The sequence below is a fragment of the Heterodontus francisci genome, chromosome 32 (genome assembly GCF_036365525.1).
Source record: "Heterodontus francisci isolate sHetFra1 chromosome 32, sHetFra1.hap1, whole genome shotgun sequence".
In the NCBI taxonomy this organism is placed as follows: domain Eukaryota; kingdom Metazoa; phylum Chordata; class Chondrichthyes; order Heterodontiformes; family Heterodontidae; genus Heterodontus; species Heterodontus francisci.
Genome location: NC_090402.1, coordinates 14805217 through 14832344, shown reverse-complemented (window position 1 = coordinate 14832344; position 27128 = coordinate 14805217). Strand labels below are relative to the sequence as shown.

The 27128-nt window shown below is 44.4% G+C and overlaps 1 protein-coding gene across 1 annotated transcript; it reads right to left on the bottom strand.

The window, feature by feature from the left end:
- Positions 1-1453: 1453 nt before the first annotated feature.
- On the bottom strand, positions 1454-25438 carry cdk9 (cyclin-dependent kinase 9 (CDC2-related kinase)). The gene is made up of 7 exons (XM_068012296.1): positions 25265-25438; positions 10743-10824; positions 9342-9432; positions 8468-8634; positions 7328-7499; positions 5203-5351; positions 1454-3604 (listed from the first exon to the last, which is right to left on the bottom strand). Exons 1-7 carry the CDS (start codon positions 25405-25407, stop codon positions 3239-3241), a joined length of 1170 nt encoding a protein of 389 aa, XP_067868397.1. The 5' UTR covers positions 25408-25438; the 3' UTR covers positions 1454-3238.
- Positions 25439-27128: the final 1690 nt, after the last annotated feature.

Genomic DNA, 27128 nt, shown 5'->3' with positions numbered 1-27128 from the left:
TAGATAAAAGTGGCTTCTAAAAACATTTTCTGCCCTCCCTGCACCCACCCACCCACCCAAGCATCGAAATCTCTTTTTCAAACTTTGACTATACTTTTCTGCACATCCTGTGTTTTGGAAGGAAGTGCAATGCTCTGTGAGATTCAGGGTTGAAGAGTGACAGTTACTCAATAAAGGACAACCATTGCTCTAATATGCATTATTCCAACAAGCAGTACCAGTCTAAGTGATGTGTGATGTAGACAGAGACCAGAGTATCTGTGATGTGACATTTCATCACTGCAATCATACACATTAGATCTGTGAGTGGCTGCTGGACAGAAGTAGGATTGTATCTGGGATTGATAGCATTCTGTTTCACTGTGTGTCAAATCAGACTCTTCTGAACAAAATGACATTTACACAAGTGGAAAATGATAAAGATACCAACAAACATAGGTGTGATACAATATATACTATCTAAAGTTCTTCCAATTATAGTGGATAAATATATCACTGTCAGTCATGCAATCTAGGATAATTCCAAGTTTTATTCCCTGTATTGTTATCCAATTTCAACCAGGATAGGGAACTATTAGATGGGGCCTCATCTTCCTTGGGCTAGGTAGGAGAAAATTAGCCAAGGTTCCTGATTCAATGATGCCTGGAGAATGCATGTGTGTGAACATTGGGCAAGGACAGGATTGAATTTCACTGGGATACCCTCCACAGTCAAACAGCTTGTTGATACTTAAGGTTTTGGCTCACACATGAAGAATGGTGAAAGGTCATTGACCTGAAACATTAACTGTTTCACTCTCCACAGACGCTGGCAGACCTGCTGAGTATTTCCAGCATTTTCTGTTTATATTTCAGATTTCTAGCATCTTCAGTATTTTGCTTTTGTATGAAGATTGGCCCTTGGGCAGGATGTCCAGGGCAAACACATCCTTCAGAAAAATACATATTTTAATCAGATTTGTGGAAGCACTTGGGAAGTACAGCTGAAAGCAGTCAACATGGTTTCACAGGGTGGGGGGAGTGGAGGGAGATCCCACCTGACCAATTTCCTTGACCATTTTTGAGGAAATGACAGCCCTAATTGATTGTGCAAAGCCCTACATATTCTAACCTTGACTCCCAAAAGATATCCAACATGAAAGAACAAACTTGCACTTATATAATGGCCTTTCATGTCCCAAAGCGCTTTACATCATGAACATGATAGACTATTCATTAAACTCAAAGCTGGGTGGGATTCAGTTTAATTCTTGGAAATGGATAAGAATTTGGCTGAAGCAATGAGTACCTGCTAGAGAACTTATCAGGATGGACTGTTCTGAACAGGAAAACAAATAGATTTAAAAAACACCAAAATAAACACAGCATGGCAATGAACCAAAACAAAGGCCATCCACAGTACGACAGCCATGGACCCATTACATTATAAATAGGAGACAGCAGAAAAGCAGGGTTGTTTGAGAACAGTTTATTTAAAAATCTGGAACAAGGTAGAATTCATATTCACTGATGCACTTTGTTACAAACTACTAAACATTTTGCATATTCTCTAACCTTGCACTGTACGTGTAACAGAATCTTTACATTGAAATTGCTTATACTGAAGAATTGCACATTAACTGCACTTCCTAAACTGCCACTCCCCAGCACCCCCCCTCCCCACCAGGACTGAATCTTAATTGGCATTCCAGCACTTCTACGTAAAGTGCATCCAGAGGCAAAGTTCTGGCAGCACCGATAACCAAGAACTATTTTATACTGCCAGTGAGCAATCTGATCTCCTGACATTAAGGGACCTGGACCAATAATAAAATTGCAGTAAAGGAATTTCTGAAGCAGGTTTTGTGTTTTAAAAAACAGGTCCGCCAACACCACTGGTCTCTGAAAGCACCAAGTCAAAAGTTATTACATAAATGAGGTTTAAAAAAAACACCCCTTCTCAGTCTAGAGTGTAATACTTTTGGCCAGACACTAACTACCATCTGACAACTGGTGCACTTACACAAGAGGGTGGGGGGGGAGGGACATCCTTTTCATCACGTGACCCAGCAAGGTAAGCACTGCCGCAACATTTTGGGGGGGCCGGGGTTGAGGGAGAAGAGAGAGAGAAAAAGGACTGCACTTCACAGAACAGTGAGGTTGAAATTAAGCATGCAGCTTGGAAGAACAAACCCATTCTACTTAATGCACCTCATTCCAGCTACAGACAGGCCCTCAAACTGGTGGGTGGACTATAAGTAAAAAGGCAACATCGGAAGAGGAATCAGAAATCCATCATCGCAAATGGAATGCATCACAAAATGGCAGTAACCACAAACCTGCCTGAAGTATCAACTGTCCTGCAACAAAAAACATTTTCCTTAAATAATTAATATAATGTTTTTTAAAACCCTTCCACAAATGTACAACATAACCTTGTTGACAATATCAATGGATTAAAGGGAAGCAAATTTCTGGCTGTTTTTGGTTTTACGGATACACAGCCAGAAGCCCATCAAGACGCTCACTTCAACATGGTAAAAGTTTATAAACGAACAGTTTCTGAACAATTTATCATAAAGATAAACATCTTTAAAAAGCAATTGTCTTAACATCCAAAGATCCAAGTAGCCTCAGTAAAATTAAAAAATTTAATGATCATAAATCATACTCTTCTCCATCTGCCTCCCCCAAGGTCTCAGGGTCTCATAACTGGTTTGAGAGGCAAACTACTCACAGGCTACAAGCAGGGTAGCATGCTTCACTTTTCCTTCCTTTCCGGTCGGGCAGCGCCAGATCTCAACAGACAGACAACACTGTGTGGAGATCAAGGAACAAACCAATACCCGAACACGTCAAAGTGTGCCCATGCACACTGAGCCACCCGTACTGCCCCAGGCACCAACATGAAGATAATTCACCAATCAGTCAATGATGAAATGATTGCAGACCATGAACAAAGAAGTCCAGAACAATTCTAAACTGATGCTCAACACTACAGCATCACTGGGCAAAACTCAAGCTAACCCAAGGCTCACAACAGAATCTCAGAATGTCACTTCTGGACCCTCAGTTCAGTTTTTGGTTCCTGAAGAGAAGTACCTCTGCCAAGATATCAACACCCAATCAATAATAGGCACAATTAATGTGTAGACTGTTCAATATTTCTCAATCATAAGACCTCAAAAATGGCACCGCTATATAAATAAAATAACCTGTCTCTGGCAACTCTTTGTTCCATTAACTTCTTTTAACACATTCAGAACACTCGATCAAACTCTGTCTGGTTGGCGGCAGCAGGATTCTTGTTCTGAGTGGCTGATTGCTGAGGCATGTGACTACATCGCCTCCTGGGAGGGGCCAAGTATTCAAACATTGACTGGTTGTGCGTCGAGAGCATATTTTTGAGGTCAGAAGGCATGGGGTCAGTCCAGAAGAAATCGTGGTTAAGCGCATCATCGCTGTCAATCCTCTGGGCAGGGTCGAGGACAAGCAGCTTGTCAATGAGGTCCAGTGCATAAGGGTCTTTCACATAAGCCTTCAGCCGGTCTTTGACCTTTCGTTTCTGACCTTTGGGCAATTCCAGTTTTTGGTAGAGTTCATACTTTTCAACATTAGGCCAAACCTGAAAGCAAGCACAAGTTTCATCTTCACTAAAATACAAGATTTTCTTTTGTCAATATCTTTATCAATATCTTAAGACTGTGTAAAATGCTACATAGAATTATAGTCATGGAGAAATGGGTATAATCATGGAATGAGATCTCCAAGTCACCAGTAAAAATCCCAGAACACCATGTTATAAAATCTGGAGCTTTACTTATTCAATCACCATAAAACTGGGGTCTTCGATAACACACTAAACTCGAAAATACTGGAAATCTGGGATTAAAACAGGAAATGTTTAAATTGTGCAGTTTAATATAGAAGGCAAGTTATTTTCCAAAAGATTCTCAAGATTTATCCCAAAATGTTATTTTCTCCTCTGTCAAAAATGTTTGTTCATTCATGGGATGTGAGCGTCACTGGCCAGGCCAGCATTTATTGCCCTCGAGAAGCTGGTGGTGAACTGCCACCTTGAATACAACTGAGTGGCTTGCTAGGCCGTTTCAGAGGGCAGTTAAAAGTCAACCACAGTAGATTTTCTTTCCGAAAGGACATTAGTGAACCAGATGGGTTTTTACAGCAATCCAGTAGTTTCAAAGCAACTATTACTGATGCATGCTTTTTATCCCAGATTCATTTAATCAACTGAATTTAAATTCCTTAGCTGTCATGGTAGGATTTCAACTCATGTCTCCAAATCAGTCCAAGTCTCTGGATTACTAACCCAGTAACTACTATATCCCAAATTTGCTCACTACTCTAGGATCATCCTGGAATGCAGAGCGGACGTGCAGCATCTTTCTTCTATTATCAGTGTCCTTACACGCCCATCCCAGCACCCTCATCTCGAACAAGTGCAAGCAGCTCAGACCGCTTTGTCACTGATTCAGAGTACACATTCAGCTGCCTTGGCCATATCCCTCCCGTCCCATTGCCCAAGTCAAACTTCCCCAAAGCCGTAGCCCTGAATTCGCCTTTCATTAGTTTCCCTCTTCACACCATCAGAGCTCATCTTGTCCATTAGACCCATCTCCTAGTCTCAAAGCTATTCTCATTAAAAACTGACCATCCAGCTACCTTTCCTGTCCACGTTAGCTGATAGTGAATGGTACCCTCGCCTAAGGTACTGTCCTCCTTCCTTTCAAATTTTCCATCATCAACCCCTCAACAACAAAAAAAACCATGACTTATCTGTCTGTGAAAATTATTACCCAATCTCCAAACACTCTTTCCTCTCAAGTCCTTGAACAGGCTGCTGCCTTCCAAATACGCACCAAATTTTCCCGCAACTTCATGGTTGAAACTCTCCAATCCAGTTTCCACCCCAGCCGCAGCACTAAAAAAGCTCCAATCCAAGTCACAAATGACATCCTGATCGTGCTGCATTATGCCCCCTCATCCTTTGCAATTTCTCTGCAGCCGTGGAAAGTTTTCCACAATAAATGCACTAAATGCAAGTTGTTCTGACAGTCAGAAGCACAGGTCCACAGCACTGCCGATGGGTCACTCAATACATTTACAGTTGCACCACATCTGAAAACTTAGTATTGAATGTAAACTCCGCCTTCATAGAACACCATTAAGCACCATTGTCAAAACAGAACCAGCTGGCCTTACCTCTGCTGTAATGGAGCCACAGAGCTGACTGATCAGTGTTAACTGATGTTGTTCTGTGTTGCCCTGCATTATAGGACTCCGAGTCCACATCTCAGCCATGATGCACCCAGCTCCCCACAGATCGATGGGTGGTCCATAATCACGCTCACCTGTGTTGAGGAAAAATAGGTAAAGAAATAACATTACTAACGAAGAAGCAAAACATGACTTGCAGGGCTGTTTTACTCCCCAGTTTTCTACCCTCCACTCAAAGGTGCTGAGATATAATCCCGAGAGCATAGGTAGCCCTCTTACCTCATCCAGGGGCTAGTCTTCACATGCAAACCTGCACAATGAATGTCAACAGACCAATCGACCACATAGTTATCACAGCTCAGTCCAATTCTGTCCTCACCCAATGTACAGACACATGCACTTACCATAGGAATCATTAGATAGCTGCTACCCTGGCTCATTTATCCCTTCCTTTGACTGGCAACACTGAAGCCGCCACCACTGCTCTGGGTTAGACTGGTTAATCAAACACCATCCAGTGTGTGAAGCTTAATACTGCATCATGTGGTATTCCATCATAGTACATACATTTAAGCAGTCAATAACAAAAGTTAGCAAAGAATGTGCTGTGCAGAAGCCGGAAGGATTATATACCCTCTTAGTTCATGGATCAGGTCGGATATACCCTGGAATGTCCAGGGAGTTAGAAGAAACTAGTGAAGCATTAGGGATATTTTCTAGGCCTCCATAAACATTGTACCAGCTAACTAGAGAATTACAAACCTGTTTCCAATATCACAAATAAGATGTAATTCAAATGGGCAATTACAGGATAGCCAGCCTAAAATCCATAGTGACAAAGTTTTTTCTCCTTATCCTTGGCTTGTTTGCACGATGCCACTTGGGCCTGGCAGTGGAGAGCAACTAGATTCATAAAACCCTAGAAATTTACAGCACAGAAAATGGCCATTCTGTCCATCATCTCCATGCCAGCCAAAGAAGAGCTATCCAACCCAATCCCACTTTCCAGCGCTTGGTCCGTAGCCTTGTCGGTTACAGCACATCATATGCATACCTAAGTACTTTTTAAATGCAATGAAAGTTTCTGCCTCTACCACCTTTTCAGGCGGTGAGTTCCAAACCCCTACCACCACCCTCTAGCACTGTGTCCCAGGAGAGTCAACCCCTCAAAGAAAGAAAACTAGTGAGAAAAAAATGAACATTTCCTACCTGATACAGACCTCTCTAGGCCACAAGATGTTGCCAAACCTTCAGATTCTACTTCATAAATCAGCATTAGCACCTTTCACTGGCATAACACTGTTGTATTATCTCTCTCTAGACTAATACTAAAGAAGCTGAAGAGCAGGCATAAAGGTTTAGAACACAGAGCTTTATTGGAGCCTTGCTGCTGTTTCAGCTTAGCAGGTGCCAACAGACTGGGCAGGAGAACTGGATCATGTGATATTGTATCACTTCCTGTGATGACATACAGATTAGCATAAACATATATTTAAATGATTATATTTAACATACTAACAAATACACTACCACAACATACATAAGCCCTAAATGTTCAGCACACTACATAACATTTATGTCCTTTAACATATATAGTGTCTGGCACTGATTCTAAACAGCCTATCATGGAACAGTATTCAATCATGCGTCTTGGGCTTGGAACAAGGAGGCATACCATCACCACATTATACAAGTGACACCTGGACATGTTTCAACACAATACTTGTTATTGCATTTGCTCTTAAACAAAGATTTACTGAACATATGATGGTGATGCTCCTTTAAGGTAGTAATTTGGGGTGCAAAGGGTGAAGGAATTCTTTCATTTATTCAGAACCCATGAGGGAAAAGCTAATGCCCATTAAGAGTGAAATGATTTACTGACAAGCTAGGTCAGATATTATTACTAGGTGATACCAAAGTTCAGTTTTTAAAAGCTATAGGTTGTGGGAGCAAGAGATCCTGGGAGGTATAAGGCCCCACAGCAATATCACCACCGCCCACCCCTCCAATATTCACCCTGTAAACACTGAAGGCACATGGGGTAATTATCACCAGGGGTATATTCTACCCAAGCTAGTCACATACAGTAGAGTTTGAAGTAACCCACCTAGCAGGAGCTCTGGTGGCCGGTACCACAGTGTCACTACCCTGTTGGTATAGCGGTTTGGCTGGCTATTCTTGGCCAGACTAAATGCTCGAGCTAGACCAAAGTCAGCCAGTTTCAGCACACCGTCCCGAGTGATCAGGACATTGGCTGCTTTCATATCTCGATGCAAGATCTGGAAAAAAAAGGGCAAAAACTGTATAAAACAAATGGAGTCAGTAGTTTACACTAGTATTTATTTCTCCAAAGACAGGATCGTGAGTTGAAATTTTTGCAGTTAGTCTGAAGGCCCCCATTTAAAATGCTGAGCCTTTCATAGCTCAATAATGTACTACAGTGTGTTACACAATGTGTCTGTTAAAGTTAGAGAGACTTGCATTTACCCAACACCTTTAAGATGTATTAAGGATTTTAGTTACTCTGAAGTGCAATGTCACAGACAAAATGTGGTAGTAACTGTGCACACAAGACACCACACACACCAACAAGAGAAGAAAGACAGGCGTACACTTGTACTGCAACTTTCAGAGACTCAGGGCATCTCAAAGCACTTTACAGCCAACAAAGCACAGACCACTTAATCTATTGTATCCGTGTTAGAAGAGGCACCCCAGTATAGAAATAACCCCCATTTAACAGAGCTCCAATGTCTTTTAAATACAAAACTGCAGGTAAAACAGCATAATGTATTTATTAATTATTATTTTTTTAAATTTAGAAATACAGCACTGAAACAGGCCCTTCGGCCCACCGAGTCTGTGCCGACCAAGAACCACCCATTTATACGAACCCTACAGTAATCCCATATTCCCTACCACCTACCTACAATAGGGGCAATTTACAATGGCCAATTTACCCATCACCTGCAAGTCTTTGGCTTTGGGAGGAAACCGGAGCACCCGGCGAAAACCCACATGGTCACAGGGAGAACGTGCAAATTCCACAGGCAGTACCTAGAATCGAACCCGGGTCCCTGGAGGCTGCGGTGCAAACCACTGCGCCACTGTGCCGCCCTACCTCTACAGTGCTCAGCTAACCATGTAGCTATGACCAAAACTGCAGGCTTAGTGCTAACCATAACCCATCAAACCAGCCAAAGGCAAATGAAACCAACCAAGGTCACCCCATTTCACTGCTTCTCACCTTGTTCCGATGAATGTAGTAGAGCCCGTTCAGCAACATCTGCATAACCTTCTTGATTTCTGCCAACGTGAACTTCACATTGGCATTGCTGAGCAGTCCAGCAAGGTCATGCTCACAGAAGTCAAATACCAGGTAGATGCTGCCCTTGTAGCGGTTGTACTGTGTGGCTGCAGCGATTAAACAGAAATATACATCACTGCCTCCTTTAACCATCCATTGTTAGGGTTGAAACAAAAACTGTAAGCCAAGCAGGGAGATGGCCATTCTTGGAGAAAAACTACGGTTCTGTGGGGTCTTCCTCACCTAGAACTTCACCTGCCATCAATTCAGGCTATAGGTTGGAATGGGAAACAGATTTGCCCAAGCCAGTAAGGTGTTTGGCACATTTGTATTTTTAAAAAATATATAAATGATGAAACAAAAGACAACGTTCATGCTTGTTATTCACTGGGAAAATGCACGGAATTGAATTTCAGGCGAAGAGCAAATTTCTTTGGCTGCAATGCCATCCGTTTTTAAACAAGCCTGTCAGCACTAGGTTTGTATTGAAAGCATGATTAGTTGATTTGAGGAAGGAGTTGCTCTATTGTTGAGGCAGACTTGATGGAGAAATGTAGAGCCTTTATTACTGATAAGGGTTATGTTGCATACTTCCCTCACCAACGCATGGTCCCACCAAGCCAGCCCATTACATGCTGCATGGACAGGATGTGAACATACTCTATGAACCCTGCATAATAGCGGCTATCTGCTGTGGACAAGTTTCAGTTAACTGCAATGGAAAGACCAGGACATTGATCGACAATTCCACAAAGACAGGAGTCCACTAAAACATTATACGATGAATGATTTGCATTTTGAGATGTGAACTCACCTTTAGTGCGGCAGATCTCAATAAGATTCACCACATTTTCGTGCTTCAGAAGTTGCAAGATCTTTATCTCTCTCAGAGCCGTGATGGGAAACTAGCAGAAACATTGAAAAACTATTATTTGCACTGCAATCCTGTGTATAAACACTTCTTTAAATTAATAGAGCGAACAAACTAGTTATACTACAAAATATTAATTTGCAACCAGGTACAGGAGAAAGCAGATTTACAGTTGAGGATAAGATTTCCATCTCCCCTGACCCATCAAAAGCAACACTTAGAAGGGGTCAGGTGCCAATAAAATTAAGAAAAAGCAAATCACAGGAAAATAGCTCAAGCAACATAAATAAACAGAAGAATATTTGATTATATTAAATAAAAATCCCTGCGGCAGGGATACATCAAAAAGATCAATTGGTAAAGGGCTGCCTGGTGTTGTACTAGGCCACATAGAACAGTAGGGTCGCAGGACTGATGCCTGGCCCATTAGATGTGGTCGGAAGTAGAGACGAATGCAGGATTTGGAAGCAACTCTCTTGTTAAGTCAACTCTTGGAATTTTGACTCTCAGCAAAAGGCAACTAGCTTGACTCTCACACGAGCGACTATTTGTTTTTAATATTTGTTCATGGGATGCTTGTGTCGCTGGCAAGGCCCTCATTTATTGCCCTTCCCCAATTGCCCTCGAGAAGGAGGTGGTGAGCCACCATCTTGAACCGCTGCAGTCAGCGTGGTGGCCCACAGTGCTGTTAGATAGGGCTTTCTAGGATTTTGACCCAGCTGCGATGAAGGAAGGCCGATTTATTTTCAAGTTAGGATGGTGTGTGACTTGGAAGGGAATGTGGAGATGGTGGTGTTCCCATGTGCCTGGAGGTTTGGGAGGTGCTGTTGAAGAAGCCTTGGCGAGTTTCTGTAGTGCATCTTGTAGTTGGAACGCACTGCAGCCATGATGCACTGGTAGTGGAGGGAGTGACTGTAAGGTGGTGGATGGAGTGCAGATCAATTGGGCTGCTGTATCCTGGATGGTGTTGAGTTTCTTGAGTGTTGTTGGAGCAGCACTCACCCAGGCAAGTGGAGAGTATTCCATCATACTTGGGCCTTGTGGATGGTGGATAGGCTGCAGGAAGTCAGGAGGTGAATTGCTTGCTGCAGAACACCCAGGCTTTGACCTGGGTGAGGTACCAGAGGGAGATCAGTGCCCACAGTTATGTACCAACATGAACCAATGTATACAGAGAAAGGAAAGTTTTCTGAAAGAATTCTTCAATCTTAAGGAATAGGCAATTACTTTTTTAAACCACAAGATTCAGTGTTCACAGATGTCACACCATTACTTAACCCATCAGTAAGCTTCCAGAGGAGACAAAGTTAACTTTAATGTTTAGGCTGACGTAACACCACATACCCCTTCTTTCTCATTTTCCATCAGGACTTTCTTCAGAGCCACTTTTTTGCCTGTCTGTCGATGACGTGCTTTAAATACCTCCCTGTAAAACAAACACAGCATTTTCAGTCCAAAACTTCCAGGAGCCAACAGATTCTCCCGAACAATTATAGCCATATAATTCTATTCCACAATAAGGAAAATGAGTCAAACAGTTCCAACAATTTTGTAAAACAATTTCAATAGTCACCACTTTTGTATACTCATAGGTCTTGAAATCGAAACGACAGAACTTCATTGTAAAACTGGCAAGTATTACAGCATCAGAGAACATAAAATGTTGTTTCCCATTCCTACTCCTCTTCAAGCCATTGTGTCGTGCCTTCAGAAGCATTTCTTGAAGTTTCACCATATAAGTATGTTCTATCTGCAATGGAGACATTGTATCTGAACTAGCTGATTAAAAGAACTTTCATAGAGGGCTTTGTGCTTCCTTAGGACATCTCAAAGCATTTCACAACAAAATACTTCTTGAAGTGTTTTAAATACTGCCAATTCACTGCCCTGCAAAGAACTACAAACAGTTAATGAGATGTCAGATAGATACTTTCATTGGCATTGTTTGAGGGATGCATGTTGGGCAAGGATACCAATCCTACCATAAGAAACAGGAGCAAGAGTAGACCATTTCACCCTGCTACGCCATGCAATACAATCATAGCTGATAGTTTGCCTCAACTCCACTTTCCTGCCTGTGCCCCATAATCCCTCAATTCCAAGAGATCAAAAATCTATCTGTCCCAGCCTTGAATATAATCAACAATAGAGCATCCACAATCCTTTGAGGTAAAGAATTCCAATAATTCACAAGTCTTTGGGTGAAGAAATTTTTCCTCATCTAAGTCCTAAATAATCAATCCCTTATCCTGACTCTGTGCCCTTGCTCTTGATTCCCCAGCCAGGGAAACAACCTCTCAGTGCCCACACTATCAAGCGCCTTCAGAATCTTGTATGTTTTAATGACACTGCCTCTCATTCTTCTAAGCTCCAGAGAATATAGACCCGATTTACTCAGCCTCTCATCATAAGGCAACCCTTTCATCCCAGGAAGCAATCTAGTAACGTGCAAGGTTACGGACCAGGTGCTGGAAGATGGCATTAGATTGGGCGGCTAGTTTTTCCAGCCGGTGCAGACACAATGGGCTGAATGGTCTCTATGTGCTGTAACTTTTCTATGTTTCTATGAACCTTTGCTGTACCACCTCCAAGGCAAGTAAATCCTTCCTTAGGTATGGAGACCAAAACTGCGCACAGTACGCCAAGTGTGGCCTCACAAAAGCCCTATACAATTGTAGCATGACTCCTTTATTCTTGTACTCCAATCCCCTTGCAATAAATAAAAGCAAAATACTGCGGATGCTGGAAATCAAATAAAAAACAAGAAATGCTGGAACCACTCAGCAGGTCTGGCAGCATCTGTGGAAAGAGAAGCAGAGTTAACGTTTCAGGTCAGTGACCCTTCTTCGGAACTGACAAATATTAAAAAAGTCACAGGTTATAAGCAAGTGAGGTGGGGGTGGGGCAAGACATAACAAAGGAGGTGTAGATTGGACAAGGCCACATAGCTGACCAAAAGGTCATGGAGCAAAGGCAAACAATATGTTAATGGTGTGTTGAAAGACAAAGCATTAGTACAGAAAAGGTGTTAACGGACTGAATATTGAACAGCAGCAAGTGCAAACATGAAAAAAAACAGTGGCTAAGCAAACTGAACAAACTCAGAGGAAATGAAATAAATGCAAAAAAAGGTTGTAAAAAATGTAAAAAAGAAAAAACTAAAAATGAAAGTAAAATGGGGGGGGCTGTCATGCTCTGAAATTATTGAACTCAATGTTCAGTCCGGCAGGCTGTAGTGTGCCTAATCGGTAGATGAGATGCTGTTCCTCGAGCTTGCGTTGATGTTCACTGGAACACTGCAGCAATCCCAGGACCGAGATATTGCCCCTTGCAATAAAGGTCGACATGCTACTTGCCTACCTAACTGCTTGCTGTACCTGCATACTAACTTTGTGTTCCTCATACAAACACATCCAAGTCTCTCTGGACAACATTTAAAAGTTACATGCCATTTAACAAATATTCTGTCTTTTTATTCTTACTACCAAAGTGAATAACTTCACACTTCCCCATATTATACTCCATCTGCCACCTTGTTCCCACTCACTTAAACTTGTCTATATCTCTTTGCAGCCTCTGTGACCTCCTCACAGCTTGCATTCCCACCTACGTGTATATCGATAGCAAACTTGGATACATTACTCTCTGTCTCTTCATCTGAGTCATTAATATAGATTGTAAATAGCTGAGGCCCCAGCACCGATTCTTGCAGCACCCCACTAGTCACAGCCTACCAACTTAAAAATGCTCCATTTATCCCGACACTCTGCTTCCTGCCTGTTAAGCAATCCTCCAATCATGCTAATATTCTTCTTCTCTTTCTTTCTTTCTTTTGGGCCTCCTTATCTCGAGAGACAATGGATACGCGCCTGGAGGTGGTCAGTGGTTTGTGAAGCAGCGCCTGGAGTGGCTATAAAGGCCAATTCTGGAGTGACAGGCTCTTCCACAGGTGCTGCAGAGAAATTTTGTTGTTTGGTGCGGTGTATCAGTCCACCTTTCGGGCAATGACCCTGAGCTCCAAGCACCCATTGAAGCAGGCAGACTGTGGCGGGACAGAACCTTATTGACCGGGGGCTGCCCGGTTTGAGGCGGGCGGTAGCTGTCCAGTGAGGTGCAATGACCTCTCCCACCGACAAAGGCAACCCGTGGCGCCCAGTTTCTACGCCAATTTATCTGGACTTATAACCCGTAACTGCTGCCTTCCGTGTTGTTTCAGTCGCTGTGAGGCAACTATGGAGTGACCTCTCCATGGCGCATGCCTGGGCAAATTTATGGAGGTTGAGAGTTGCCCAGTCGTCAAAACCCCCCTCTCGGCCTTTCTGGTGGGGTCCAAAGGAGTGCAGGACACGACGTTTGGCACCAGTATGGCTGCAGGAACTGCCGGAAACATGCCAAAGGTGACACATGACCGCCTACGGGGTTCCGCTCCGGATTTTCTGTTAGGGTTTACTCCCTTAGCCTTGGTCTCTCCCGAGACGCCCACAAGGCAGTGGGGTTGTTGGGGCCCCTACACAGGTGTAGGATGGTGCCGTTGGGAGGAGGGGATGCAAGGGGGAGGGGTAGAGGGAGGGGGTGGGGGGGGGGTGCAGGGGAAGGGGGTGCGGGGTGAAGATGGTGCGAGGGGGGTGCGGGCTGGGACGGGGTTGTGAGGGGGTGAGCTGAGAGGATGGAGCAGGGAAGGGGACGGGGGTGGGGGGGGGTGGAAGGGGGGTAAAGGGGGGGGAGGGGGGGGGAAGCTGGTGCAGGTAATAAGCCATTTCCTCAGTGCCCACCATCGACGTCCGGAAAGCTCATCCACGTCCTTCGGGAGGTGAAGCATCATTTGGCAGACTTAGAGGTGATTACATTTGCTAAGGGTTTTTTTTTTCCAGTGGTTTAAATAAAGGCATGCAGCATTGCCGACAGTGCGCTGCAGATGCTCTCCGAGCCATCTCCCGCGGGCGCTTTGAAGTTGCGGCCGGGGGGGCCGTTCGTGGATGTTTTGGGTGTTCGGGGCACCTTTTCACAGGACTTCTCTCGGGTCCCGCAGCTCCTTCTTCACCTCAATGGACTTACCGCATGCCGTGGCTGCAGACACTCTGGACTGTGAAGACAGCAGGATCGGAGATTGAAGTATCGGCAGCTGTTCTCGTCAGTTTCATCCGGATCAATTTCATTGAGAAAACAAAGAGCAGGTGTGGCTGGTGGAGGGCAGTGGGCCCAGGTAACATACACTAAACTAACTGTTAACTTTTAGATAGGGCTAAAATGAACTGATTTAAAGAGCCAGGGGAATTTAAACAGTTTAAGAGGGCAGATTGGGGGAGAAAACGTTAGGGATGGGAGCAGATGGCCATGGATAGAGTTGAACAGCTAGGGAGCTTCCTCGGGAGCTAATATGCTAATATATGCTAATATATTACCCCCAATTTCATGAGCCCTTATCTTGCATATTAACCTTTTGTGTGGCACTTTATTGAATGTCTTTTGGAAATCCAGGTATATTATATCTACCGGCTCCCCTTTATCTACCCTACTAGTTACATTCTCTAATAAATTTGTGAAAAACAATTTCCCTTTCATAAAACAATGTTGACTGTGTCTGATCATACTATGATTTTCTAAGTGCATTAAGACTTCCTTAATAATAGATTCCAACATTTTCCCAGCGACTGAAGTCACACTAACTGGCCTGTAGTTCCCTGTTTTCGTTCAGCCTCATTTCTTGAATAGCAGTGTTACATTTGCTAATGTCCAATCCCCTGGGACCGTTCTAGAATCTAGGGAATGTTAGAAAATCATAACCAGCACATCCATTATCTCTGCAGCTACCTATTTTAGAACCCTAGGATGTAGGCCATTAGGTCCTGGTGATTTGTCGGCTTTTAGTCCCATAAGCTTCTATTAATACTTTTTCCTCTGCTGATATAATTACTTTAAGTTCCTTAATCTTATTAGCCTACTGGTTATCCTCTATTTGTGTCTTCTATTGTGAAGACAGACACGAAATATTTGTTCAACATTTCTGCCATTTCCTCATGCCCCATGATATTTCCTCCTGCCTCTGCCTTTAAGGGACCAATGCTTACTTTAACTACTCTCCTTTTAACATATTTGTAAAAGCTCTTACAATCTGTTTTAATATTCCTGGCTTGTTTATGCATTCTAGTTTTTTCCCTTTTTAGCAAATCTTTGGTCACTCTTTGCTGGTTTCTAAAACTCTCAATTCTCAGGCTTACTACTGTCCTTTGCAACATTGTAAGCTTCTTTTAATTTATGCTATCCATAACTTCACCAGCATGGATGGATCTTTCTTGCTGAGTTTTTTTTTTAATGGAATATATTTTTGTTGAATATTTTGAATCATGTCTTTAATGTTTGCCACTAGTTATTTACTGCCTTTTAGCCTATTTACCCAATAAACCTTAGCCAACTCTCCTCTCATTTCTATGTAATTTGGTTTCAGATCCTTGTTTTGGACTTGAGAATGTCGCTCTCAAACAAAATATGCAATTCAATTGTATTATGATCACTTTTTCCCCCCCAGAGGATCTTTTACGACAAAATTACTAATTAACCCTGCCGCATCACACAATGACAGATCTAAAATAGCTTTGTCTTTAGTTGGAAACTGTCACGAAAGCATTCTACAAACGCACTGTCCAGAAAATCCAGGTAATTATAGACCGGTGAGCCTGACGTCAGTGGTAGGGAAGCTGCTGGAGAAGATACTGAGGGATAGGATCTATTCCCATCTGGAAGAAAATGGGCTTATCAGTGATAGGCAACATGGTTTTGTGCAGGGAAGGTCATGTCTTACCAACTTAATAGAATTCTTTGAGGAAGTGACAAAGTTGATTGATGAGGGAAGGGCTGTAGATGTCATATACATGGACCTCAGTAAGGCGTTTGATAAGGTTCCCATGGTAGGCTGATGGAGAAAGTGAAGGCGCATGGGGTCCAAGGTGTACTAGCTAGATGGATAAAGAACTGGCTGGGCAACAGGAGACAGAGTAGCAGTGGAAGGGAGTTTCTCAAAATGGAGACGTGTGACCAGTGGTGTTCCACAGGGATCCGTGCTGGGACCACTGTTGTTTGTGATATACATAAATGATTTGGAGGAAAGTATAGGTGGTCTGATTAGCAAGTTTGCAGACGACACGAAGATTGGTGGAGTAGCAGATACTGAAGGGGACTGTCAGAGAATACAACAGAATATAGATAGACTGGAGAGTTGGGCAGAGAAATGGCAGATGGAGTTCAATCAGGGCAAATGCGAGGTGATGCATTTTGGAAGATCCAATTCAAGAGTGAATTATACAGTAAATGGAAAAGCCCTGGGGAAAATTGATGTACAGAGAGATTTGGGTGTTCAGGTCCATTGTTCCCTGAAGGTGGCAACGCAGGTCAATAGAGTGGTCAAGAAGGCATACGGCATGCTTTCCTTCATCGGACGGGGTATTGAGTACAAGAGTTGGCAGGTCATGTTACAGTTGCATAGGACTTTGGTTCGGCCACATTTGGAATACTGCATGCAGTTCTGGTCGCCACATTACCAAAAGGATGTGGATGCTTTGGAGAGGGTGCAGAGGAGGTTCACCAGGATGTTGCCTGGTATGGAGGGCGCTAGCTATGAAGAGAGGTTGAGTAGATTAGGATTATTTTCATTAGAAAGACGGAGTTTGAGGGGGGACCTGATTGAGGTGTACAAAATCATGAGAGGTATAGACAGGGTGGATAGCAAGAAGCTTTTTCCCCAGAGTGGGGGATTCAATTACAAGGGGACACGAGTTCAAAGTGAGAGGGGAAAAGTTTAGGGGGGGATATGTGTGGAAAGTTCTTTACGCAGAGGGTGGTGGGTGCATGGAACGCATTACCAGCGGAGGTGGTAGACGCGGGCACGATAGCGTCTTTTAAGATGTATCTAGACAGATACATGAATGGGCAGGAAGTAAAGAGATACAGACCCTTAGAAAATAGGCGACAGGTTTAGATAGAGGATTTGGATCGGCGTAGGCTTGGAGGGCCGAAGGGCCTGTTCCTGTGCTGTAATTTTCTTTGTTCTTATTACCGTTGCCAATTTGATTTACCCTGTCTATATGAAGATTAATGTTCCCCACGACTATTGTTATTTGTTACAAGCTCCAATTATTTCTTGCTCTGTCCAACAGTACAACTACTGCTAGGGAGTCTATAAACTACGTCAAACAGCATTTTCTGACCCTTGTTATTCATAATCTCCACCCAAAGTACTTAATTGACTGCAAAGCACTTTGAGACGTCCAGTGGTCATGAAAAATGCTACACAAATCCAAGTCTTTCTTTAATATTCATTGTATGCCCTGATTTTCTGAGCCAAGATCCTATCTCACTACTGTCCTTATGTCATCCTTTATCAGGGCTACTCCTTTTCCATTCTGCCTGTGTACCCTGGAATATTTATTTCCCAACCTTGTAACCAAGCCTCTGTAATGGAGATTAGATCTAAACCATTTATCTTTATTTGTGCCACTAATTCATCAATCTCATTACAAATGCTTTGTGCATTCAGACAAAGAGCCTTTAATGTTATGATTTTACCACTATTCTTTGCACGGATCTTACTCACTGATACACTATTACCGTTAAACTCTCTGTCCCTTGTTACGACCAAGGTGGGAGAAGTGCACGGTCTTTCTCTGGTTCCACTTCTCCACAGGCACAGGTCACAACATCTATTTAAATGTGTACCCAGTAACCGATGTGGCCAATTATATACTCTATTTTTGTTTCAGAATAAAATCCACCAACCAGGTTTCTTTAATAATCAGCAAAATTATTAATTTATTATAAAACAAGACTTTGTCAATAAAGATGCAAAGCTTTAACACACTGTCTGAAATATGACAGTAAATATATCTTCTTTCTTTTGGCCTCCTTGTCTCGAGAGACAATGGGTAAGCGCCTAGAGGTGGTCCGTGGAGCAGCGCCTGGAATGTCTATAAAGGCCATTTCTAGAGTGACAGACTCTAGGCGCTGCAGATGAAATTGGTTGTCGGGGCTGTTACATAGTTGGCTGTCTCCTTGCGCTTCTATCTTTTTTCCTGCCAACTGCTAAGTCTCTTCGACTCGCCACTCTTTAGCCCCGTCTTTATGGCAGTGCGCCAGCTCTGGCAATCACTGGCAACTGACTCCCACAACTTGTGATCACAGGACTTCATGTCGCGTTTGCAGACGTCTTTAAAGCGGAGACATGGACAGCCGGTGGGTCTGATACCAGTGACGAGCTCGCTGTACAATGAGTCCTTGGGGATCCAGCCATCTCCCGTGCGGCTCACATGGCCAAGCCATCTCAAGCACTGCTGGCTCAGTAGGGTGTATACGCTGGGGATGTTGGCTGCCTCGAGGACTTCTGCATTGGAGATATGGTCCTGCCAACTGATGCCAAGGATTCTCCGGAGGCAGCGAAGATGGAATGAGTTGAGACGTCGCTCTTGGCTGATATATGTTGTCCAGGCCTCGCTGCCGTAGAACGAGGTACTGAGGACACAGACTTGAAACACTCTGACTTTTGTGTTCCGTGTCAGTGCGCCATTTTTCCACACCCTCTTGGCCAGTCTGGACATAGCAGCGGACGCCTTTCCCATGCACTTGTTGATTTCTGCATCGAGAGACAGGCTACTGGTGATAGTTGAGCCTAGGAAGAGTGTGGTCGCCGATATTGATGGATGGAGCATTTCTGACGTCCTGTCCCATGATGTTTGTTTTCTTGCGGCTGATGGTTAGGTCAAATTCATTGCAGGCAGCTGCAATCCTGTCAATGAGTCTCTGCAGACACTCTTCTGTGTGGGATGTTAATACAGCACCGTCAGCAAAGAGAAGTTCGCTGATGAGGACTTTCCGTACTTTGGTCTTCGCTCTAAGACGGGCAAGGTTGAACAACCTGCCATCTGATCTTGCGTGGAGGAAAATTCCTTCTTTTGAAGACTTGAACGCATGTGAGAGCAGCAGTGAGAAGATGATCCCAAACAGTGTAGGTGCGAGAACACAGCCCTGTTTCACACCACTCAGGATAGGAAAGGGGTCTGATGAGGCACCGTTATGCTGAATTGTGCCTTTCATATTGTCATGGAATGAGGTGATGATACATAGTAGCTTTGGTGGATATCCAATCTTTGCTAGTAGTCTCAGGAGACCATGTCTACTGACGAGGTCAAAGGCTTTCATGAGATCTATGAAAGCAACATAGAGGGGCATCTGTTGCTCATGGCATTTCTCCTGTAGCTGGCGAAGGGAGAACAGCATGTCAATGGTGGATCTCTTTGCTCGAAAGCCACACTGTGCCTCAGGGTAGACATGCTCAGCCAGCTTCTGGAGTCTGTTTAAAACAACTCAAGTGAAGACAGTAAATATATATTCCCTTCTAAATACCCAACACAAACAAACACATAGACACACACCAGTTAACGGTTAAAGGAAAAATAAAGATGCTTTGGCCAAAATACTTGTTAATTCTTGAAGATAAAGGATAAGATATGTTATGTTCCAGGTGGCACACAGTCGGGTATCCGGGATCTTTTCAGAAGCAGTTCGTTCAGATGTCGCGAGGAGTTCCAAAAGCTTCTCAGGAGAAATATGGCATCAGGCGTTACAGGTATCACACACTGGATTTTTTGCAGGGTTTCTCAGAGAGGTGGAGAAAAGATGAGCTGGGTGTTTCTTTCAGGCTACAAACCCAACGGACTCAAAACAGTATTCAAAAATGAAACCACTGAGCACCATAAATCTTGACATGTCACATCTCTTGTAAACAACTCCCATAGTCAGAAGGCACCTTCTGTTGTTTACTTAGCTGAAGACATGACATCCAGTAAATATTCTTTTGAAGAGTCCTTCCAGTTACCCTTTAAAAAAAGTCCAGTATCTATGGAATCACTTCAGTCCTCCAATGAATCCATCTCCACAATTTTAGAACACAAGTCCTCAAAAAATATTTAAAAATGGAGTCACTTTCATAACACCCTTCCTATCCCAAATCGCTACACTGCTCTATTGCCTCGACTTTTATCTTTAGATTTCTAAATCACCCTTCACCTGTGCCCCCCTCCTTTTATGGATCTTTTACCCTCCCTTCAATAACCAGATAGAGATTCAGCAATCAAATGTTTAAAATAAGTATCAGACACTCCTAAGCTAGTCAAAGAAATTTGTCTCCAAACACATCCACCCATAAAAATAATAATCCACAGCAACCAGTCCCAGTAATCCACAAAACCTCCTTGAATCACATGAGCCAGTTGGCAAGTCCCTAAAATGAAACCTGAAGATACCAAAAGTACACAAGTCCATCAGCATCACAGAGAAAACCCCAGTTAATATTTACAGTGTGACAATGGGAGGTTTCAATAAAGGGACAAAACCCAAAATATTTTCCATGCGGTTACTCATGTTCATTTCCAGCATTTTCTATTTCATTTTAGACTTTTCATTTACCACAGAATGCCGGCGCCAGCTCTTTGGAAGAGCTAACAAAGTAGTCAGAAACCCTTGCTCTTTTCCCCCATCCCTGCAAATTTCCCCCCAAGTATTCATCCAATTCCATTTTGATGGTTACTGTCTAAACTGCTTCAACCGATTCAACCAATACATGCCAGAGTCATAGAGCTACACAGCACAGAAACAGGCCCTTCAGCCCATCGTGTCTGTGCCAGCCATCAAGCACCTAACTATTCCATCCCCATTTTCCAGCACTTGGCCCGTAGCCTTGTATGCTATGGCGTTTCAAGTGCGCATCTAAATACTTCTTAAATGTTGTGAGGGTTCCTGCCTCTACCACCACATCAGGCGTGTATTCCAGAATCCAACCACCCTCTGGGTGAAAATATTTTTCCTCAAACCCCTCTAAACCTCCTGCCCCTTACCTTAAATCTATGCCCCCTGGTTATTGACACCTCCACCAAGGGAAAAAGTTTATTCCTATCTAACCTATCAATGTCCCTCATAATTTTGTATACCACAATCAGGTCCCCCCTCATACTTCTCTGTTCTAAGGAAAACAACCCTAGCCTTTTCAGTCTCTCTTCATAGCTGAAATGCTCCAGCCCAGGTAACATCCTGGTGAATCTCCTCTGCACTCTCTCCAGTGCAATCACATCATTCCTATAGTGTGCTGCCCAGAACCGTACACAGTACTTCAGCTGTGGCCTAACTAGCGTTTTATACAGTTCCATCATAACCTCCCTGCTCTTATATTCTATGCCTCGACTAATAAAGGCAAGTATCCCATATGCCTTCCTAACCACCTTATCTACCTGTGCTGCTGCCTTCAGTGATCTTTGGACAAGTACACCAAGGTCCCTCTGACCTTCTGTACTTCCTAGGGTCCTACCATCCATTGTATATTCCCTTGCCTTGTTAGTTCTCCCAAAATGCATCACCTCACACTTCTCAGGATTAAATTCCATTTGCCACTGCTCCGCCCATCTATATCATCCTGTAATCTAAGGCTTTCCTCCTCACTATTTACGACAGCACCAATTTTTGTGTCACCTGCGAACTTACTTATCATACCTCCTATATTCACGTCTAAATCATTAATGTACACTACAAACAGCAAGGGTCCCAGCACCAATCCCTGTGGTACACCATTGGTCACAGGCTTCCACTCGCAAAAACAACCCTTGACCATTACCCTGTTTCCTGTCACCAAGCCAATTTTTGATCCAATTTGCCCTGGATCCCACGGGCTCTTAGCTTCTTAAGCAATCTCCCATGCGAGACCTTATCAAAAGCCTTACTGAAGCCCATGTAGACTACATCAACTGCTTTACCCTCATCTACACATCTAGTCACCAACTCTCAAAATTAAATCAAGTTAGTTAGACACGATCTCCCCCTGACAAAAACATGCTGACTATCCCTGATTATTCCCTGCCTCTCCAAGTGGAGATTAATCCTGTCCCTCAGAATTTTTTCCAATAGTTTCCCTACCACTGATGTTAGACTCACCGGCCTGTAATTACCTGGTTTACCCCTGCTACACTTCTTGAATAAGGGTACCACATTCACTGTCCTCCAGTCCTCTGGCACCTCTCCTGTGGCCAGAGAGGATCTGAAAATTTGTGTCAGAGCCCCTGCTATCACCTCCCTTGCCTCACATAACAGCCTGGGATACATCTCATCTGGGACTGGGGATTTATCCACTTTTAAGCCTGCTAAAACATCTAATGTTTCCTCCCTTTCAATGTTAATATGTTCAAGTATATCGCAATTCCCCTCCCCGATCTCTACACCTACATCGTCCTTCTCCACAGTGAAAACAGATGAAAAGTAATAATTTAAAACATCACCTACGTCCTCCGGCTGCACACACAGATTGCCACTTTGATCCCTAATGGGCCCTACACTTTCCCTGGTTACCCTCTTGCCCTTAATATACTGATAAAACACCTTAGGATTTTCCTTTATATTGACCACCAATGTTTTTTCATGTCCCCTCTTTGCTCTCCTCATTACTTTAAGTACCCCCCTACACTTTCTATACTCCTCTAATGCCTCCAATGTTTTCAGTGCTCTGAATCTGCCATAAGCCTCCTTTTTTCCCCTGATCCAATTCTCTATATCCCTTGACATCCAGGGTTCCCTGGACTTGTTGGTCCTACCCATCACCTTAACAGGTACATGTTGGCCCTGAGCCCTCACTATTTCCTCTTTGAATGACTCCCACTGGCCTGATGTAGACTTTCCTACAGGTAGCTGCTCCAAGTCCACTTTGGCCAGATCCTGTTTTATCAAATTGAAATTGGCCTTCCCCCAATTCAGTACCTTCCTTTATTTCTGGCCCATCTTTGCCCTTTTCCATAACTACCTTAAATCTTAGAGTTATGGTCACTATCCCCGAAATGCTCCCCCATTGATACGTCTACCACCTGTCCAGCTTCATTCCCTAGGATTAGGTCCAGTACCGCCCCTTCTCCTGTCGGACTTTCTACGTACTAGCTCAAAAGGCTCTCCTGTATGCATTTTCAGAATTCCTCCCCCTTTAAACCTTTTGCACCAAGACTATCCCAGTTGATATTAGGGAAGTTGAAATCCCCTACTACTATTACACTTCTCTGAGATTTGCCTACATATCTGTTCCTCTATTTCACCCTGACTGTTTGGAGGCCTGTAGTACATGCCCAGCCAAGTGACTGCCCCCCTTTTGTTCTCAAGTTCTACCCATATGGCCTCATTTGAGGAACCTAAGATATCATCCCTCCTTACTGTAGTAACTGACTCCTTGATCAACAGTGCAATACCACCTCCTGTTTTATCCCCTCCCCTATCACGCCTGAAGATTCTATACCCTAGAATATTGGGTTGCCAGTCCTGCCCCTCCCTCAACCACGTCTCTGTGATAGCAATAACATAATCCCATGTGCTAATCAATGCCAATTCATCTGCCTTATTAGTAAGACTCCTTGCATTAAAGTATATGCAATGGAGCCTTGCATTTTTCATTTGTGCCTTAACAGGTCTTCACATCATAACATCTTGCTGCGCAAATCTATTCCCTTCATTTCACTTCTGGTTCTTTTGCCAATTACCATAAATATGCACCCTCGTTTACTGAGCCTGATGGCACTGGAAACAGTTGCTGTTTATTTATTCTATCAAAACATTTCATAATTTTGAACACCTCCAACAAACCTCCTCGTAACCATTTCTGCTCTAACAAGAATAACCCCAGCTTCTCCACATACTGAAGTTCCTCATCCTTGATACCATTCTAGTAAACCTCTTCTGAATCCCCTCTGAGGCTTTGGTATCCTTCCTAAAGTGTAGTGCCCAGAACTGAACACAATACAGCCAGTATTTGATAAAAGTTTATCATAACTTCCATGTTTTTGTACTCTATGCCCCCAATAATAAAGGCAATTATCCCATATGCTTTTTAAACATCCTCAGCTTGTCCTGTCACCTGCAAAGATTTATGTGCATACACCCCCAAATTTCTGTTCCTACATTCCCAATAAAATTGTACCATTTTGCTTATATTGCCTCCTTGTACCAAAATGTAACACTTCACACTGGCTGCATTACATTTTATCTGCCATGTGTCTGCTCATTTCACCAGTCTATACCCCCCTGAAGTTGACCATCCTCCCATTGTTTATTACATTTCCAAATTTTACAATTATGCCATGTATACCCAAATTCAAGATAACAAAAACAGCAACAGTCTGCATTTGAGCCAATGGGGGACACCACTGCAAAACCTTTTCTCCAATGGTTGAAAAACAACCATTCACTACCACTCTCTAGTGGGAAGGGGAACAAGACTCAGTCAAAGGCTCAGGATACACAACACCCAGGGAGGGTCTCAGGGACTGGTTTAGGCTCCCCAAACCATTATGGGGTTATTTATTCTGCTGAATGGAAATATCCGTGACCCGGACAACTTACATTTATATAGGGCCTGTGACACTGCAAAACATCTCAAAGGCGCAATTATCAGACAAAAGCTCACAGTGCCAGATAAGGAAATATTAGGGGAAGAGCTTGGTCAAAGAAGCTGGTCTTAAGAAGACAGAAGGGACTGGACTGGATCAAACAGACTGAGGTACAAGGTCTGTATCAATGGGGGAGGAAGAGGGGCCATTGGAAGCAATTCACTGGCTATGATGAACCTCAGGATTTCCTGAGGCCGTGGTGGTCACTATATAAATGCAACAGCTTGAGAGAAATGCAGGGCCTGTCCAGCGTATGTGAGCTCTCCCAGGCCCCCGGCCACCTCCCAGGCCCAGTCCCCTGACTCCCTCCCCAGTTCCCCCCCGTCCCCAGCAGATACCCCATCCCCAGTCCCAGCACATAGCCCGGGCCCAGGCCCCGCGCTCTCCTCCCACCCAACCCCAAACAGGCCTCACCCGAAGGTACCCTGCCCAATCTTCGCCAACTTCTCGTATTTCCCGACTTCGTCGCAGAACTGGAAATCCAGCGCTTCATAATGTTTGATCATGTCGGCGCTGAGCCGGACACTCATTCCGCCATCCGGGCACCTCGCCATCATCTACTTCCGGGCCCGCTGCGGCATGCCGGGAGCTGATCCACATCCGCTGCCGACAGCGGCCCCCTGAGGCTGGGAGCGGCACTGCAGCCTGAGCACCCACAGTCCACCAGCTGATAGACACAAAAATAAAAGCAAAATATTGCAGATGCTGGAAATCTGAAATAAAAACAAGAAACACTGGAAATACTCAGCAGGTCTGGCAGCATCTGTGGAGAGAGAAACAGAGTTAATGTTTCAGGTCAGTGACATTTCATCATGATCTTGATGCCTGCCGAAACTAACACCTTCTGCACTTCCAGGACCCATATCCCTCTATTCCCTTCCAATTCATATATTTGTCAAGATGTCTCTTAAACGTCGCTATCGTATCTGCTTCCACCACCTCCCCTGGCAGCAAGTTCCAAGCACTCACCACCCTCTGTGTAATAATTTCAGAGCATGACGCGCCCCACATTTTACTTTTATTTTTAGTTTTTTTTTCTTTTTCCTTTTTTGTTTTTATTTTATTTTCAAAGTGATTCCTGACAACGCAGCCAGCCACTGACATCGTCAGGCTGCGCCAAGGTGCGCACACGCGCAGACGGGCTGCTGCTCTCTGCACGTGTGCTGCATTCCGACTTGCCAGGACTGGTTAGCGCATGCGCCGATGACGTCATCGCATAACGTGTGCATCTTCGGGCCATGCGCCTGGTCGGCCCAACGGGTATTCACCCATGCGACGAGTTCCGCTCCCCCAACCCTGGCTGCTCTCTCCGGCCGCTTCCCTCCACCCCTCGCTGCTCTCTCCAGCCGCTCCGCTCAACCCCCTCGCGGCTCTCTTTGGCCGCGCCCCCCCACATCCCTGGCCCGCTCCCCCAGCCCCGGCCCGCTCCACTCCCCACGCCCCCGTCCCTCCATCCCAGGCCCACTCCGCTCCCCACCACCCCCCCCCGTCCCGCTCTGCTCCGCTCCCCGTCCCGCTCCGCTCCCCCCAACCGTCCCACTCCGCTCTGCTCCCCCCGACCGTCCTGCTCCATTCTGCTTCCCCCCCCCCCATCCCGCTCCGCTCCCCCCCCCATCCCCCTCGCTCTCCATCCCGCCCGCCATTGTGTGCTGCCATGTGTTTAGGTTAGGTTGCCTTCGTGTGATTATTTGAACAGCGCCATCTTTAGTCCTGGCAGCTTCCTGAAGTCGCAGACTGTGACGTTTTAGTGGCACATGCTGCATTTGTGCATGTGCCACTACAGCGCCACCTCGTGGTAGCGTCAGCAAACGCAGCCTTTTCTTTTAGTTTGTTCAGTTTGTTTCTACTGTGCCTACTCACTGTCTTTTTCATGTTTGAGCTTGTGGCTGTTCAGCTTTCAGTCCATTAACACCCTATCTGTGCTAATGCTTTCTCTTTCAACACACCATTAACATATTGTTTGCCTTTGCTCCATGACCTTCTGGTCAGTTATTCTTGTGACCTTGTCCTATCAACACCTTCTCTTTTATTATCTCTTGCCCCACCCCCGCTTTACTTGCTTAAAATCTTTTACATTTCTTATATCTGCCAGTTCTTTGGGCGGCACAGTGGCGCAGTGGTTAGCACCGCAGCCTCACAGCTCCAGGGACCCGGGTTCGCTTCTGGGTGCTGCCTGTGTGGAGTTTGCAAGTTCTCCCTGTGTCTGCGTGGGTTTTCTCCGGGTGCTCCGGTTTCCTCCCACAAGCCAAAAGACTTGCAGGTTGATAGGTAAATTGGC